The sequence below is a fragment of the Anthonomus grandis genome, chromosome 6, assembly GCF_022605725.1.
Source record: "Anthonomus grandis grandis chromosome 6, icAntGran1.3, whole genome shotgun sequence".
NCBI lineage: Eukaryota > Metazoa > Arthropoda > Insecta > Coleoptera > Curculionidae > Anthonomus > Anthonomus grandis.
In genome coordinates, this window is record NC_065551.1 from 20,778,022 (window position 1) to 20,797,589 (window position 19,568).

General features: G+C 29.4%; 2 protein-coding genes and 1 long non-coding RNA gene across 3 annotated transcripts in view; all 3 read left to right on the forward strand.

The window, feature by feature from the left end:
* LOC126737226 (torso-like protein) overlaps window positions 1-19,568 on the forward strand; it is a 55,323-nt gene that overhangs the window by 14,391 nt on the left and 21,364 nt on the right. The window contains exons 2-3 of the mRNA XM_050442012.1: window positions 2,373-2,563; window positions 18,485-19,010. Of these exons, the coding sequence (XP_050297969.1) occupies window positions 2,421-2,563; window positions 18,485-19,010 (669 nt within the window). The 5' untranslated portion in view covers window positions 2,373-2,420. The remainder of the gene's footprint in view (window positions 1-2,372; window positions 2,564-18,484; window positions 19,011-19,568) is intronic.
* Window positions 11,527-12,001, forward strand: LOC126737230 (uncharacterized). The gene is made up of 2 exons (XR_007660974.1): window positions 11,527-11,788; window positions 11,844-12,001. It is a non-coding gene; the product is annotated as an uncharacterized LOC126737230 (long non-coding RNA).
* Window positions 14,726-16,008, forward strand: LOC126737228 (uncharacterized). The gene is made up of 2 exons (XM_050442013.1): window positions 14,726-15,073; window positions 15,127-16,008. The coding sequence occupies exons 1-2, from the start codon at window positions 14,807-14,809 to the stop codon at window positions 15,340-15,342; spliced, it is 483 nt and encodes a 160-aa protein (XP_050297970.1). The 5' UTR covers window positions 14,726-14,806; the 3' UTR covers window positions 15,343-16,008.

Consider the following 19,568-nt stretch of genomic DNA (forward strand, 5'->3'; position numbering starts at 1 on the left):
TTAAAAGTTTTGAAACCCTTGAATTTTTGAATTTTGATCTCTTTTACATGCGTGAACCATATAAAATACTATTGCATTACTTATATTTGACCAACCATCGCTCATAATCGAATGTATAGTTTCAATGTTAGTTTAGGCTTTTATTTGATTTCTGAATTTTCCATAAGATGCATCCAGATGTGTGAACGACATCTGTTTTTTACTCGGAACATAAAATTTTGGACTGATTTTGAGATAATCGATATTCCGGTCAAAATCTTAATCAATTTCCCGTGGTCAATTGACCAGGTACTACACTGTAAAATGTAAATCTTGCAAATATTATAAATGGTATATAAATATTAATTTTATATTTATAGGTACAATAGTTCGTCGGCAACTATAATTTATAGTACGCCCTACTCTAGTGACTACAGATTTATGTAGTGTCTATGATTTCCACTAGTGTCTACTACTACGCTATATAATAATATAACCGTATAGAAATCTTATCAATTCTTAATACTAAATTGGAGCGGTATTTGTCTTTTTGTGTCCAATTTTCTGATATGTTTGTATCAAAAGCAAAAAAATTCATCACAACTGTATTTTAAATTTTTTGTTTCATTTTGAACTTGCGACATAAAATCAAAAATCGTGATAGTCTTAGATCGATTTAAATTTAATATAAATTAAATTTTAAATTTAATATAAATATGTACTTGAAATTTTAGCGAATCATCAGAAAGAAGTCACCCATTTCCAAAATCACGTCTGACATTGAATCTAAAGGCTATCTATTTGTGGAATAAATAATTGCTTGATTTTCTCAACCTAATATTTAGCATTCAAAAATAGCACACAGGCTTTAGAAAGGGTTAGTTTTAAATTATGATAATCGGGAACTTTTATTAAATTATTTATGTCCGTGTTAAATATCTCAATGATTTCATTTATAGTATCTTCAGAAAAAGAGGTGCAGATTTAAAAATCATCAGCATATTGTTGAATTTCTGAGCTCTTAATACAATTGCTCACATTTGCCACATATATAGAAAACAACAGAGGGCCTAAAATTTAGTATTCTCAACTAACATATAATACATAAATATTTAATACATATTAAAACACTAATATTTATTTTAAATATTTATAGAATATTTGCCTAGTCTCTCAATTATTAAAAAAATATATAAATATTCGATGCTACTAAGCAGTTACCGTTTGTTGGGTTTTCTAGGTGTTTAAATTATTTTTCGAAATAAAATTTAGATCTGTGAAATCTTGATCCACTCCATCAACTTTTTTTAAAATTTCATTCTGATTTTTTTTAAAGTATTTAAGTAATTAACCTTTAGCCTACATTTTATATTTTTATACATTCTTATATTTTTTAAATTTTCTTTTAATTGTATCCAATACATGCAAAACAGAGAAAAATTATTAAAAAACTGCTTGCTACTGTTAAAGATCGCTATCTATAACTATTATTTTAAGCTTCTGCAGTAGATATAAAGTCAAGGATATTTGAAACATTTAAAAGAAATAGACAAAAAAATATATTTAAATTTTTTCGTTTTTTTTTTTATTTTTCCCAAAAAAGAGAAAACATAGATTTCTTCTTGGCAATTTCTCCCGTAAAGTTTCTATAATAGGGCAAGGAAAAAATTCTATAAAAATATTAAATTGGTTAGAATAATGAATATAAAGGAGTGAAATACTTTTCAAGAATAAGAAGAATTCAAATAAGTAAAAATATGAAAAAAAATTACTTACTTAATAAACCGCAGTTGAACTAAAAATTATCAAGCTTTCAAATAAATAACTAATTGATTTCATTAATTTCTTATTTTAAACTGTTTTTTTTTAAACGTTAAAATTTAAAAATAATTATTTAATTATATTTTTAAAATTCAATCAATAAAATTCAAAAAACTATTTTCTCTATTATTTAAACTAATTTCTTATTTCATTCTCATTTCTTTCTAATTTCATTTGACGTTCTACTCTAGTGTTTATGAATCCTCAGCTTTTCATAAAGAAACACATACTCTACTGACAAGGAGTTACATTACCAAAGAACCCAAAAATAAACACTGATTGGGTACTAATACCTCGAAATACCGATAATTGTTACATTATCACTCAACGCCATTTCCCTTGATAAATTTAAATACCCAGAAGGATATTTCGGTTACAATTAAACCAATTTAGTTACGGGTACGGGCGATAAGAGGCCAAAACCATCAACATTATCGCCTTGAACAAATCATAAATTAACCAGCACCATGTTGTACATTTCGATATTTCGAGTCAAGACTGAAGACTGTTTTTGTACGGTTTCAAGGCTGATTCTTACCTTTGACTCGTAAGTTGACTTTTTGATTTTTCAGCATCAGTGGGAGCAACGGCAACGGCAACGTCAGTCAGTCGTGTGTAGAATGCGGGGTCGTGCGCGACTTTTGGTGCTACCGCTGCTGCTGGTAGCGTTGACGACGTTCGGGTTAAACGGCGTCGTCGTCGCGACGTCCGCGGATGATGAGAATCAACTGAAGGTTGGAAGGTCCATTGATATCTTTTCCAGGTTAGTACGTTTACTATGCGTTTGTTTTCTAATTTTTGTTGACATAAGCATAAGATTTAAAGCAAAAATATTAAAAGGGGCACATATTAATGTAAGATCATTAATGCACAATTTAGATATACAAAAAATAAATATACATTTAAAAACCATGTCTTGCAAAAAAATTATGGCATTGTTGGAATATCGGAGAGCTGGTTGACAGCAAATATACTAGATGCTGATTTAAGGATTGATAGCTATGATTTTATTAGGCAAGATAGGGTTGGACATGGCGGCGGGGTAGGGATTTATATAACATCAAATCTAAGATATAGTATATTACTGAGTGAGTGTTCTGAACTTATTGAGCATATATGGATTAAAGTTTGTTATGGGGATCATCAAAATATTATTATTGGAAATGTATATAGGCCACCTCGTACAAATATCAACGAATTTCTGATCAGATTTGAGGACATTCTACAGGAATTTTATCTCAAATATATGTAGTATAGTAATATCTTAAGTTTTGGAGATTTTAATATACATTTTTTAGATTAGGAAAAACCGCAAACAAAAAATTTGATGAATGTTCTTAATGTTTGTAATCTAAGGCAGATTAAAGATACACCTACAAGAATAATTCAAATCAATTCTTATTTGAATTATTACAGAATATCTTATTTGATTGACTTGGGTTGATTTTGGCACGGAAGACATCGGTATCTCCGATCATATGTTGATTTATGCAAACTTTGATTTTAATGGCGATATTTCCATTCCTAAGCGCTTTAAATATAGACCTTCAAATAAAATAAATTTTATTAATTTTCGAAGGGATCTTGAACTTATAAATTGGAATCATATCTATGCGACAGATAATATAGATGATAAAGTAAACTTAACTATTTTTGATATTTTTAATATTCATGCACCCCTGAGAATAGGTCAATCAAATAACCAAAACTATATTCCTTGGATGACTGACATTGTCAAACTAATCAAGTCTAATGATTAAACTTCGAAACCAGGCACTAAATCGATATAGACGTACTAAACAAGCCAAGCATTGGAATTATTATAAGCAATTAAGAAATCTAACTAGTAGCTCAATAAGATTTGAAAAAAAGATTTATTTAAATAGGAAGTTTTAAAATAGTAATGCTAAAGAACAATGAAGGGAGTTAAAAAAATTAAATATGCTAGGTTCCAAAACTAATCAAATACCTGATAACTTTAAAAAATCAAAAGAACTTAATGATTACTTTACTCAACTAAGAATGCTTCTATACCAAAACAAGAAACAATTCAGTTTTATCTTAATAATAAATTAACTTATGATCAATTTTTGTTTAACAATGTTACAGAAGAGCAGGTTTTTAATATAATACTAAGAACTAAATCAAAAGCTTTTGGAATGGATGATGTGAATATAAATTTTTTTTAGTCCTTACTATGTATTCATTTATATTATTAGTATCTAGTGTTTCAAATTTTTTAGTCCTAATTTTCGTAAAGTATTATTAAATATTCTATAGCATTTTCTTGTCCAATATTTGATCAGCAGTGCCAATGTATGTACCGTTATTTATAGAATCTTGTCAATTCAAGGCTTCAACATCTTAGTGTAAAGAATGGAAGCTGATGTTTTTTTTGTATACAGTGTATTATTATTATTATTATAAATATATGGATTATTAAAACAAAGTTCGATATATTAAAAAAACATATTCTTTATCTTCATTTATTCATTTATACAAGAGATATTATAAGTTAGTTATTAAAATAGATTTTTTTAGGTCGTTTGTAGACAACGTTCCATTTTGTTATAAATATATGATTAAACTAAAAATCACCTTTTTATAAGATGCTTTTGAAAAAAACCCGCGATTTCTGAAAACATAGATGTTAGCAAGTTCTGCCAGCAATCATTTTCTTTTGTATCTATTGATAATATGAATCTTAAATTGCTGAAATGAAATTGAGAAAGATAGGTAAAGCTATACAGGATAGTTATTTAAGTACATGGCCAAACTCCAGGAATTGATTCTATGAGTAATTTCAAGATGAAAAGTTTACATAAACATAGGTCCAGAAATGCTTCATCATCAAGATACAAAGTGTCAAACTTTTTTAAAAATCTGTTTTTTCTAAATAACTTAATAAGCTTTCAGTCGAATTTGTTCAAATTTAACAGTGATATTAAGGGCAGTAAGAGGCTAATTTAGCCCCAATTAGATTAAAATTATGTCCAGTGCACAGTGGAACGCCTATATGGAGATATCGGGATGTTGTTATAGTTTTAATATAATATTTGTACTTACTGTGATGATTTCACACTAAAAACAAGTTTTTATTTATCGATATAATATTTAATAGTTATAATATACAAAATGTAATTCCCAATTTTTATATTCATTTTTAAAAAGGCCTGCTAAAAATAACTTAACTAAGCATAGGTCTGATCTAATGAAAAATAGACAATATTTTTCTACAAGTTAACATTAGAGTTTACAGTAAACACATTGCAGGACCTGTATATTTTTGTATTCATCAAATGTATTTGCTTGATGTGAATATTTTAAATATTATCATAAATCATAAATAAGGATAGGAAACTATAATATATATTTTGCAACTTGCAGCAAGTTTAGTAATTTGATTTCGTTTTCTTATTTCAATTGCTTAAATTACTGCGTAAATAATAGAAAATTGACAAAGTTAAAATTCAAGGTAAAGTAATTTTTGGCTAACTAAAAAAAACATTAAGAGTATTACTAATGCCAAAAGGTATGAAAACTATAATTTATTTAATTAACTTGTTATATAGCTCAAAGCTTAAGCTAATGGGTTTAAATAAAATTTTCCAAAGAACTAAATAACAATGAAAAACAAAAATAGGTTACTTACATATATATAAAAATAGTAAGAGTTTTCCATCAATCTATACTGGCTGTCAACTAAAGTATGTTAATGGTTTTCTTTAAAGCAATAAGAGTAATATATTATTGTATAAAATATTTAATTGGGTATATTGCCAAAAAAGAAAATTTAACACTCTACATAAATAATTAATAACTATCGTTTAGACATAATCTATTGTAAAAAAAAAAGAATAATTATTTGGTATCAATATTAAGTATCCTAAATAAAAATAGCACTCAGTATAATATAAAAATAATTATTCTACACAGTAATATTATAAATAACCTTAAATTTTGAAATCATTAAGACCCTAGTTAACAACGCCAATATATTTGTGCTAATCAACTGTCAAAAAATAACGCATATATACTGAGATTTTGTTTATTCCATGGCACTCCATTTGTTTATTTCTTGATAGCGGTTTGTAGCAGATAAATATAACATTTTCGTAATAACTACACTACAGCAATTATATTGATATTATTGGTAGAGCGAATCCGGGCAAAACTTAAATTTTCTAGTTTCCAAGACTTTGACCTGTGTATTTTATGTTAAAAGCTTAGTAATCAATCAGCAAGATTTGATACTTATGTGAAAAAAATATTGACTGATTATAAAATTTCATTTAATTTTTTTTTAATATTTAATTATTTATTGAGAGAGTACACCTAAAAAATATCGAATTTCGTAATAGTTTACACTTAAAGCAAAAACTTACTGTATTACGATACCAATACCCCAAAGTTTCAATACGATAATAATAATACGTGATTGCTATGAATTTTAATGCAAGTTAAATGCTTAAAAAATAAACATAATTTTATTCTGTATGTCTCTGATTTTATATTGAGAACTGTGGCAGTGGCGTCTCGGAAGACACACTAACCAATATTTTTGACAAAAAAATTATGCGCCACAGACTTTTTCCCAATGTTTTTATTTGTTTTGAATTAAGCAGTTAAAAATACAACTTTTTTGATTCCTATTCCTCTCTTCGTTTGCGAGATAAAAAATTAAAAGCAACTTTATTGCATGTCCCCGGAATAATAACATAACAAAATATTAGAACCATCAAACTAATTAAGCAATGAAAATTAGATAATAGTCGTCACTTGAATGTTTTCGCACAGATTTAAACTGATTTCGATAAAAACGATTAAAACAGAGCGTACTTAACGATTGCATATATTTAAAGTGTTTCGAAGGGTATTAAGCTAGAAAAATTACTAATATTGGAAAATGGTTCAATTTACAAACACAGAAATGGCCGATACGCATTTTGTCTATGGAATGGCTGAAGGCAATTCTAGAGCGGCTAGGCGCATTTATCAAGAAAGATACCAAACCTCATCGCATTATACCAAATAGACAACATTTGTGAGAATACATCAAAGGATTTGCGAATCAAGCACATTTCAAAACATGGCTGCTGTAATTGGGAGACCTGCCACAGTAAGAACAGTGGAGATTGAGGAAGTGGTTTTACATGAAGTTGAAATTGAAAAATGCAGAAAAATTTAATATTTCTCACTTTACTGTAGGGCAGATTTTAAGAGAATATCAACGTTATCCTTACCACATAAAGCGTGTTCAAGCGTTTCCTGCCGATTTTGCTCAACGAGTTGTTTATTGTACTTGGCTTTTGCAACAACAGGTAGCATTTCCAAAATTTCTAACCTGTATTTTATTTACCGATGAAGCGTGTTTTTCCCGAAATCCAAATATGAACGTTCACAATAATCATATCTGGGCTGAAGAAAATCCCCATGCGATTTTAGAAGTTAATTTTCAGCAACAGTTTTCCGTGAATGTTTGGGTTGGTATTGTAGATGATTATCTCATTAGACCTCATTTTTTACCCCCGAAATTAAATAATCAAGAATATCGTAATTTTTTGGAATTTATTTTACCTAGACTATTAGAAAATATCCCAGTGAAAGTAAGAAGAGCAATGTGGCTCTTGCATGATGAGACTGCACCTTACCTCAGCATAGTATCTCGCCAATTTTTGGATCCAACTTTTTGAGAAAACTGGATCGGGCGCGCAGGTCCAGATCACCAGATTTAAATCCGTTAAATTTTTTTCTTTGTAAGGGTAGATCTAAAAATTGTTTTTATTTTATTTAAAGAAAATCGACTTAAAGCTTATTAAGATATTTAGGAAAACCCCATTTTTTTAAAAAAGTTTGTCACCCTGTATCTTGAAAATGAGGCGTTTCTGGACCTATGTTTATGTCAACTTTTCATCTTGAAATTATCACTCATAGAATCACCTCCTGGAGTTTGGCCATGTACTTAAGGGCCTTATAGGTAAACCTATAACATCCTGTATAGCTTTACCTATGTCTTTCTCAATTTTAATTTAGGAATTTAAGATGCGTAAGACATTAATCCTTATCAATAAATATGAAAGAAAATGATTGCTGGCAGAATTTTTCTGAGTGAATTAATCATCAATTAAATCACCTGAGCAATTGCAATTTTAGGTATACAGGGTGGTCCAGTTTAAACGTCATTATTTTTAATACGTAATAGAAAATTTAAAAAGAAATAGACTTTCATTATAAATTTTTTCTTAGAAATCTTTAATAACAAAGATACAGGGTGTTAAAGTTAAGAATAATTTATTTATTTATCATAATTTTTAAACTACCAGCTCAATTCTTTAAATTAAATTTCGCATGCAGGTTATTGTAGTGAATTGTCAGTTACTGTTAAAGCCAATTTTTAAAAAAATTGCCAGGGCGTAAAATACAGAGAGGTTTGGTCTTTTTTGCCTCAAATGTGCGAGGTGATAAAATATTTTTTTATAAAAGGTTAACTGTTAGATTTTCCATTTAATTTGGAAAAAAAAGTATTTTTTTTAAATTATGGTTTAAGGCACTGTTTTTAAAATAACTTAATTTAATTGTTCAGAAATACCTGCTAAAATGTTGCAAAAATTTATAAAAAAATGTAAATCGGGCTTGGATTTGTAGAAAAGTTAAATATAAAAGATGATCAAAAGTTACCTTAAGTCATTATTTCATTTGACAGGTTTAATTTAAGATTCAAGCCTAATTTTGTATTACGTATTAAAATTAATGACGTTTAAACTGGACCACCCTGTAGAAGCAAAACTAACGTTGTTTAAACTCGTTAATTATATCCTGACAATGGTGCACAATATGTATTCTAATTGGCTTCTCACCATCCGTCATTCTAGCAAAGACAAACCCATTCTTAATTTAAACAAAACTATATCCTATTTTTTTTAGTTTATTAGCCACCTGCAAAATGTTTAATGAGATGGTGGTTAATTGTTCATTAAGATATTATGTTGTTTGCAAATTTTTTTATCATTTTACACCATTCAATAGACTAATAGCTTTTTTACCTTCTTCCTAATTCGATTATTCAATTCCCAGTTGGACACAGTTACCAAAACCAAGGATTTATCTCCCTTAGTTTTTTTTTTGAAAAATTCACAATCTCAATAGCACTTTCACCAATAGAGTTTATTACTTTTAGCACCATTGGAACATTATAGACACCTACAATATTTTCACTCTGTCCTGGTATGGCTAAGTTATTGGCTATTTTTAATGTTTTAAATTATTTACAAAACTGAAAACAAAGCCCAAATCACATTTTAGGGCCAGATTTTCAACTCTTAGATCATTAACCATTTTTGAGAAAAACTGGCTTTTGATCTTCTTGGATTCCAAAAGACAGTTCAGAAAATTTACAGTTTTATGATTTAAGGTCATATACAAGCATAGTCATCTCGAATATGCTGTCTTCTCTCTTATTACCACCTTGATTTGGAAAAGACATTGACTTTTTTAATAACGAGGACTGATGTTTATCAGAATTTGGTGGTTGTTTAAGTTTATTTGTAATACCACCGTAGTTTCCTTAATAAGAAACACAATTGCAAGATCAGTACAGACTCCACATTTAATTCTATAAGCTGATTTACTAATTAGATTGTTGCAAATTTTGCATAACAACGGACGAGATATTTTGCATTACAAGTTAAATTTCTGAAGCTCCCTAATGCTAACTCGATTATATACTTTGTCTCTCAACAATATAACCTATTTATATTAAATCAGTCTTACAAGAAAACGGATTTAAATTATGTCGCGTGATTATTAAATACTTATACCAATTAATTTTATGCAACTTTTGATACGCGACACAACAAAATTAACTACAGACGTGAATATACGAAAAAACAAACAGCGGCAAAACACGTAGGAACCATAGATGCTTACGACTATTGAATGCATGATTAAAAATAGGTGACAGCCACGTATATTTCAATGATATAAATTCCTCCAAGCTATTTATTTTAAACTTATGCTAAAGATATAAAGTCAAGAGTAAAAAATAGACAAAAAAATTAACTTTAGTTTTTTGCCTTTTTTCTAAAAAAAATATAAACCATGAATTTCTTTTCGGTAAATTTTCTATAACGAGGTAAGGCAAAAAAAATATCGAATTAGCTAAAAAATTGTATATAAAGAAGTGAACTAAAAATATTAATCGCCCTGGATCCATATAAGTAACAATTTTTAAACCTTAACTAATTATTTTTAAATTTTGATTAAATAAGCAGAAATATAAAGTTTTTTTTCTCGTTTTCTCTAAAGTTTTAAGAAAAAAATAAAAAAGTGGATTGCTTCTTGGAACTTTTTCTCTAAAATTGATAGTTTATATATCGTGGAGAGATCCTATTTTAAATTGACTTATTAAGTTGGTTAAAAATGTTATGCATAATTAAGTGAAATGTATAAAAAAGTCATCCGGTATGTCTAACTTTTAAATTATATAAAATTTCAACAAAAATCCGGTTAAAAATATTACCATTCCTAAAAGGTTGATTGGTTAAGTTTAAAACCTAGAATACTTTATTTATTATGATTTATTTCTAATGGAATTAATTAATAAAAAAATATTTTAGAAAAAGCTGACTAATTAATTAATTCGTCTCGATTTTTCTATGAAAAAAAGAAAGCGAGATAACCTTTGTATGCAATACATATAATACAACAAAAAATTAAAATAAAAAATATATAAATGAAAATATAAATAAAATACGGATAAAAATTTATTTTGCAAAAATTTAAAAAAATTTACCCGCAAATAAAAAAAAGGAAAAATATTTAAAAAATTTTAAGAAAAAGAAAAACTACATACAAGTTAAGTTAGGAGAAATTGTTTTTAACATTTTCTTAATGCCAATATAATGATTAAATGCTAATTATAAAAAATTCGTTTAAAATGATAGGGAATTTCTAAGCTACAATCATCACCAAAAAAGAATGAAACATAAATGCCTGTAATAATTAATTATCTATTTTTTATTACTCTTATATTTTAATACAAAATTTTGTTTCAAAATCCTTTTTATACTTAAAATGATACTCGCCGCCCTATCTACTAGTAATAATATCATATATTTACAAGATTTAATATACTTGTTATGTATAAGCAACAATAAGTAAGTCAATTAAACTTTTCCATCTAATTAAAATAAACTAATATGTATGTTACAATGTTAATTTACTGGATTATGTAATTTTATAAAAGTGTGGCATATGAAATTTGTATGCAATACTCCATATTCACATAGCTACTTTTAAGACTTTTGCTAAGCATATATATGTGATACATAATGTGGGGTGCTAAATCATCTAATTAAATTTAAAAAAACAACTCTCTTATGTAATTTGCTTAATTATATTCAGTTTAAAATTAACGATTTATAAATCCTGTTCTCCTTGTGATATTTTAATGAACAAGCAAAAATTTTATCAAATTATATATTTTTTTAAATATTCTTTTTTCTTTTTATGCATTAAGTTCTAATGATCGTGTTTGAGTATTTCAACATACGTATGCAAGTATGAAGCGGATCATAAATAACATAAACCATTAAAAAGTAAAAAAATGTCAAGGTCCACAACGTTTAAGAAACAATGATAACCTTTGGTATCCGAAATCGTGACAAATTAAGATAAAAGATGCCTGAATAATGAGTTTTAGATAGTAAAACGGTCGTACATTTTTAAGCTACATTAAACTATTTCCTTAACTGATTAAGGTTTCATAAATAACTTTTGTGAAGAGACGTATATAGTTTCTTTGTTTGTTGGCAACTTAACCAGATGAATAACCGTATAAGTTTCATCATATCATTTACCAAAGATGTGTGGAGTGCACGATTTTTCCTTCGACGAGTCTAATCTTCATCGCGATCATGCGAACCAGTTTCTCGAAGAAGATATTGCGAAGATTATTGACCTCGCTGAGATGTACTTTTTTGAACTTATTGTATGTTTAAATATATGTATACATTTACATTAATAAACAATGTATATTATTTTAGCCAAAGAACATGGAAAAAAGCCTTGGCTATTAGATGGCGTTATTACATTAATTAAAAAGGAGATAAGCTTTGCGATTACAACGATACACATAAGCAGAGGTTACAAAATAATTTAACTAAACTGTAGTTTTGTGCAATAAATATTTTTCTAAAGTAAACTTTGATGTGCATAATAAAATACCCAACCCACATAGTATCACTCAAATAGATAATAATGCCATAATAATAAAACGCATAAGTTTCCTAAAAAACAACAGTGAACCAGAACCTGATAGTGTATCAGCAAATTTAATTTAAAACAAACTCATAATTATCGTCAGTGTAATTCGCAAAGTGCGTAACTCAATTTTTTCAAAAATATGAATTATTGCGCCATCTAATGCTACAATATCATATCTATTGTCTGAAAAATGCCTATGTCCAGAACATGTGAACAGAAGTTGGTATATAAAGTGGCCTATCTCCACGCTTCAAATTGTGGACGGACAAATTACGTATCTCCAGCCAGTGCCATTGCTTGATACGAGGATAAATGAGTGTTCGTCGGTTTACTCCTAAAATTCTTGCATTTTTGATTAAAGTTTGGGTGTTTTTTAGACAAATTTAAGAGGAATAAGTCTATAATAATATCTAGTAATTTTGTCTGTCTTTTGAGCAATGTTTTAGAAATACCTGCTTTAAACCATTATTAGTTTTTCTGGGAAGATACGCATTTTGCATTAAAGAGGATAAATACATCTAAGAGGAGTTACGAATATTTTTACAATAAATAATATTACTTTACACTGCAAATGGTTAATTATTTTAGGTTTTTAGCTATTAACCATTAAAATTTGTGTTAGTAATTAATTCTCATTAAAAATAATGTGTAAAATGTTTTGCCTGCAATAAAATAAAAGATTTTTATTGGAATTAAAAACTAATTAAAATAACTTCTAACTTCTTGATAAAAATCAATTACACCAAGTTAAAAGCGATAGTTTTTAAACGAGTAAACAATAAATTTTAATTTAACGAAAAGTTAAATTAAAATTTATTGTTTACTCAAAAAAAACTGATAATTTTTAAACGAACCACCTGTGTGGAATTGAGCAACATGTATAAACTGATTTTTGATTTTTGCTATTAAACAAGTTGGAGTCAAAGAATACACATTTTATTTTTTTTTACATAAACGGCTAAAAGAATAGACAAAATTATGAACGTTTTAAAGGGACAAAGTTGGTAACTAAGACAATTTTATTTTCCGAATGTGAGAAGAAAGTAACTCAGCTGGCACCCTCTAATGAAGATACAGTTATTATACTTCCTTATTTATGTATCAGAGTAATAACGATGATGATGTTATTATAATTCAAATTAATGTGCCCTGATGACCTTGTGAATTATGCTGCAGCAACTGAAATGTTGCTCAATAATCAAATTTTCAATGGAGAGTCATACATCATTGGCTGCGAAGGTATGAATATAGTCGGTCGAGACAATGAGATGGACGAAAACGCCGATTACATCGTAGCCAAGAAGTTCCATTTCTTCTTGGCTAATAAGGAGATTTAACTGCTGATCCAGAATCTGATAGTATAGACGAAGAGGGAGATTCTAAAAAAGTGAAATCACCCCACTGTATAGTACTTTAAGTACCATGAACCGTTCCAGATCTAAAAGAAGCGAAACAGATGAAAGTAATTGGAAGAAACAAATAAACTACAAGAATAGGGAAAGGGGATTAAGTACAAAAAAAAATGGTGGATGGAATTACAATATTGAAAGATGTTTCGAAAATTATTTGAAAAGAGAGATGTTTTGAAAAGGAACGGCAACACTAAATTAAATTTTTTTCTTATAACAGAAAACTCTAAGCAAGAAATATTGGAAAATTTTTAGAGAAAGAGCTGGGGTGTGAAAAGAACCTATGTAAACACACTTTTAGTTGTAAAACCAACATCAAGACGAAGAGCAGAACAAGAATATCTTGGAAGGCAAACATAAACTGAGTTTTATTTAAGAGATGATTACAATCGAACAAGAGTATGCAAAAAGATGTTTTTGAATATACTCTGTGTTCGTAATAAAGAAGTGGGCTAAAGAAACTACAATAATGAGCCGGGTTCAGAGTCAACCTGAAAGTGGACTAAAATTAAAAAAATTATTGACTTTTTTGACAGATTGCCGAAATTAGAGTCCCACTATTAAAGAGCAAACACCACAAAGCTATATTGAGAAACAGTATGGTACTCAAAATCGCAACTCTACAGGGTGGTCCGGTTCAAAGGTCATTAATTATACGTGATAGAAAATTGAAAAAGAAATAGACTTTCATCATAACATTTTTCTCAGAAATATTTAGTAACAAAGATACAGGGTGTTAAAGTTAAGAATAATTATTTGTTTATTTATTATAACTTTTAAACTACTAGCTCAATTTTAATTAAATTTCGCATGCAAATTATTGTAGCGAATTGTCAATTACTGATAAAGTCAATTTTTTTAAAAATGGCCAGTGACGTAACATACGAGCCCTGTCTCAGTGAAGTTGGCCCAACGCCCCAAAACATGATTTTTTAGAATTTATTTAAGGGATAACTAAAATTTTATTTCAAATATAATATTTTTGGTTTCTTGAAATGTTTATGGAAAGATAACAAAACCGACGCAGCTATTTTTAAAGCGTTTTAATTTCGATATTTTTTTTTTTTGCAAAATGATTTTTCTATCGCAAAATACGTGATGGAAATAACTTAGTTGAATGGTCTGTTTATGCGCTTCGATAAAATAAAAGTAGGCTCTATAAAACAAATTGCGTTGCTAAGAACAATATTCTGCGTTGCTAAGAAGCCGATCTTGACGTTTAAATCACCTTTCATTGCATTAGTATTGTTGTTAACAATTAAAAATGGCTCGTGGTAAGGCTGTCTCTAACGAAATAAGAAATGTGATCATTCACTTGCATTTAAAAGGTCAAAATGCTTCCCAAATCGCTGACAGTATTAACAAATCGAGGTATACAGTTCGAAATATTATTAAATTGTACAAAATTTGTACATAATTGTACAAGTCGACCGCGTTATTCCAACACCAACTTAAGAGCCTTAAAACGTATTATCAAGGGTGCAAATCGGCGTGCTAATTACAACGAATTAAAATTATTGTGGAATCAGGCAACAACAAAAAAGTTTTCAAGAGCAACCTGTCACAGAGCCGCCCAAAAACTGGGATTTAAAACTCACAAGGTAGGCTTAAATTATTTTTTTTATTATTCGTTTTCAAGTTTCAGTATTTTTAGGCAAAAGAGAAACCCCTACTGACAAAAATTCAGAAGAAAAACAGGCTAGCGTGGGCTAAAGAACACAAATTATACTCTTCAAACCAATGGAACTCGATTATTTGGAGTGATGAAGCCAGATTTGAAGTATCCGTTGGTGATAGTAGAAGTTTAGAAGAAAGCTTACTACTGCTGACTGATATCGGAAAAATTTTTAAAGAACTTTCGGCTATTTAAATTTAAATTTTTTCCTAACATTTAATTAGTTATTACCTGAAAAATCTGTGCTGTAAAGTTGCAGGGGGCCCCCAAATACTTTATAATTTTAATGTTTGCAAGATTATCAAAATTTTTTTCGCAAAATTTTCGTTTCGACCGTAAACTATAAAAATATTTTCTAATGTTTTTGAATATAGAGTATAGAATAGAATATATGGTATAGAATATATGGGGCCCCTACCAAATTTATGGTTACTGAAAATCATATTCACATTTTTGCGAATATGAATGAATATAAAAAATTTCTACCTATTATGCGTACCTACTGTAAAATTTAATTGGTTAAGACAATCATCTTCGGCATTTTTGATTAATACAACAAAACCTATGTAATTTTCATTATAAAAATATTTTTATTCAATAAATCATTTTGAGATTGAAAAATGATTGTATTTTCACTTATGATATGCAAGGACCGAAAAAACAGGGGGCGGAGGGGGCCCCCGTTAGTGTAGGGGGCCCCGTACGATTTTTCGAACACAGCAAATTTCACCGTATTTTTTCTCAAGTTCAGCCTCAACTTTTGAGGGAGGAGGATAAAAAAGGGGACAAGCGGTCGGAGCGTCAGATATTTCTTGCGGAGGCGGCCAAATTATGTTTGTATGGCCCTCTATTATTGCAACACATGCCACACGACAATTTGAGGTTACACAAGGAAAAATCAAAAGGGAAAAAAAATTAAAGTTAGTCAAGCATTATGTGCAGCGATCATATTCACGCCACTGTGCTTGAAAATAACCTAATACCCCAAATTGAACAAATGCGTTTAAACAATATCGAATGTATCTTCCAACAAGATGGTGCCGCTTGCCATACGGCTAAAAAAGTAAAAGATTGGATGTTAGAAAACATAATTCCAGTTTTAAAGTGGCCGTCGAGTAGTCCAGATCTATCGCCGATTGAAACCTTGTGGCATATCATGAAGAAAAAGCTCAGATCGAATCCCGCAAGAACCGTTCCAGAATTGCGAACCCGTCTTCAAGAAATTTGGAACAATTTTACGCCAGATGACTGTCAAACATTAGTTGACACTATGTTAAGACGTATCAAAGCAGTAATCAGTTGAAAAGGCGATGTAACGCAGTGGTAATTTGCTGCTATTTGGTTTTGTTGATTTTTATTAATCGATAGATATTATGAATTTTTGAAAGATATTTTTCCTCAGTTATAAAACATGTAGTATTTTAAGCTAATATTAAATAAAAATATCATATGTTATCAGAAATATCTTTTAGTTTTTAATACGTTTTCGCTAATATGTCAAATTTCATAAAAAATCCTAGTTTTGATAGTTGGGCCAATTTCACTGAGACAGGGCTCGTATATACGGAGGGACTTGGTCCTTTTTTGTCTCAAATTTGCAAAGAAATCAACAGTTAAATTCCCAATTTAATTTGAAAAAAAAGTTACTCTTACAAAATTATGATTTAACGCACTGTTTTTAAAATATTTTACTTTAACTGGTCAGAAATACCTGCTAAAATGTTGCAAAAATTTATAAAAAAAAGGAAATCGGGCTTGGATTTGTAAAAAAGTTCAATATAAAAGATGATCAAAAGTACCTTAAGTCATTATTTTATTTGACAGGTTTAATTTAACCAAAGGAAGGAGAAAGTAAACTCAAAGTCCAAGTCTCATAAATTAAGCGTCTATTAAAGGTTACGCGTTTCGCCGCATTAGGGCATCATCAGACCTATCTAAACACAAAAACCACACACTGACTCACACTAACATAAATAAAAAATATAAAATTAAATACCGTCAAGTGTCAGTCAATAACGATACACGATGGTGTAAATTTCCTCGCCACCACAAGATTACGCATCTGTCTATAATATGCCCAATCCGCCAAATTTTTAGACTTTTTAAAACTTGACAAAGCCTAAATTTTTTCTTTTATAAAAAGTAGACATATTTATTTATAAAAAGTGTACATTTGCAGTTATCTACGGAGTATAAGGCTTAAAAATATTTGACGTCGTAAAGGGTGCATGTCTATCAAATAATGAGCAAATATTACTAGTAAGATACTGAATTTTTCCGTGTAGATTACTGATATAGTACACATTTTCCCTCACAATTTTATTTAGGTCCTTATAAAAATTATTTTTATTCAAAGTTTAAAATTACGATAGAGTTTCATTTTTATCTCCCTACTCTGTGCCGCAATCTCGACACTACAGAATATAGCTTGATGGTCACTAATTAAATCAGCATTAAGTACTGCTGTAGTTGTAACATTTGAGGATTTATTAAAATAGATAACATCAATGAATGTTTGTGCCATACCAGCAATACGAGTAGGTTCATTTATTAACTGAAAAAAAAATCATAAGCTGTAAGACAATCAAGTAAAATATTATTTGTTAAATAATTAATATTAACATCACCCTGGATAATAATATTCTTATACTGTAGACATGCATGTGATAATATATCATCAAAACATTCAACACAACTCCCTAAATCTGACCTTAGTGGTCTATAGGTTGTTCCAACAAGAAAACTTGTTTTGCCTATATTTACTTTAATAAATAAACACTCTAAATCATCAGAAAAGTCAATAACAGCAAAAACTAAAGAGCTTTCAAAAATCGGTCGTACCTATACAGCCACGCCTCCACCCCTACCACGTGTAATTGTAGTTCGGTATCAGAAAATTATCAGCCTCAGAATCGCTCAGCCAGCTTTCAGAAATACACAGAATGTCAGTATTTGTTAACGTAATTAAATTTACAAGATAATCAAAGATATATTATGCCAATGAGCAAAGTAGTAGATAGCCAAGTTGCTGTTACTCTTAAGCATTTAAAGTATAGTGGCTCATTTTATACTAGGAATTTTATGCCATTTATGTTTTCCAATTATATTCTTATCTTTCAGATTTTAGAAGAAATGGCTAATTTACCTTATCAAAATGCTTTAGTGCAATCTGTATAAATGCGATTTACTTGACAACCAGTTTAAATAGAAAGTATTCCAAGGTCATCATCCTTACAAGAATTAGAAAGTAATGATGCAATCACCAATTTTAACATACATTTCCAGGGGATCTATAGAGTTAAAAGAGTAAATCTAAGTCGATGAAAATCTTTTCCAGGTTTGGCTACCTTAGCCTCAGTATGAAAGTGGTCCCAAGAAACGATACCGACTGGATCTTCCGAGAACCGACCATCGACATCTTCGACGATATGGGGCGTTACCTGATCCAACCAGCGCGTTCCCCTAGAAAACAACGTCGGGTCTTCGATGGTGATTTCCACATGGAGTTCTGCGATAACCTTAAACAGCTGGTGCAAGCGTACTTCAGAGACTTCAGTTTCGAGCTGTTGGAGCAACCGTGGAAGGCGTTCACGTCCAGTTGGAGCGCGGAAACTTTAGCTAGAAACTTGGGGGTAACCTCTGGGTTTGTGACGAAAGACTTTTGTTACGTGTTGGTGAGACTGTCGCGGTTTTGGGATAGTGCCAAGCTGGGACGGTCGCCGCGTAGTGTTAACGTGGTGGATATTGTGAAGGAGGAAATCGATGGGATTAAGGTGGGAGATGCTGCTAGTGTGTTGCTGTTTATGAAGAAGTATGGCTCGCATTATATACAGTCGTATGTTACGGGGAATTCATTGTATCAGGTAAGCAATCATCTGTAGAAATAAAAAGTTTTATCTATAGATGTGTGGTGAATTAATAGAGTGACTCAAACTAAATGTGTATTGCATGGAAAGAAATACATAACCTCGTATTTTTTTTTTGAATATTACAGCAGCAAGTCGTGAGCATACTGCAAAAGAATAGTTTTAATTTTTTAGATGCTAATGGTTGATAACTAGGTCGGGGAAGTCATTCAAAATAATATGATTATTGCTTGCCTACTAAATATATTATACTAGGCCAAAAAATCGACTTTTTTTGAAAAATATATTAAAAACCAAAAGGAAAAGAGTAAGAAAGCTTATGCTCTTAATATTATTATTAGGAGATTTATCATCTAAAATTTAAATTTTTTATTTTGTGCTTTCATTTTTGCATCAAAACTGCCAAATTATCAAGGTAAAAAATTTATAGGAAACTAAATTCCCTACAAAGAACATTTCTTTGGGAATTTTTGTCAGGCGAGCGATATTCTAGATTTACTTTTTTATTTTGAAATATTGTAAGTAACGAACAAATAAATATACATAGAAAAAACA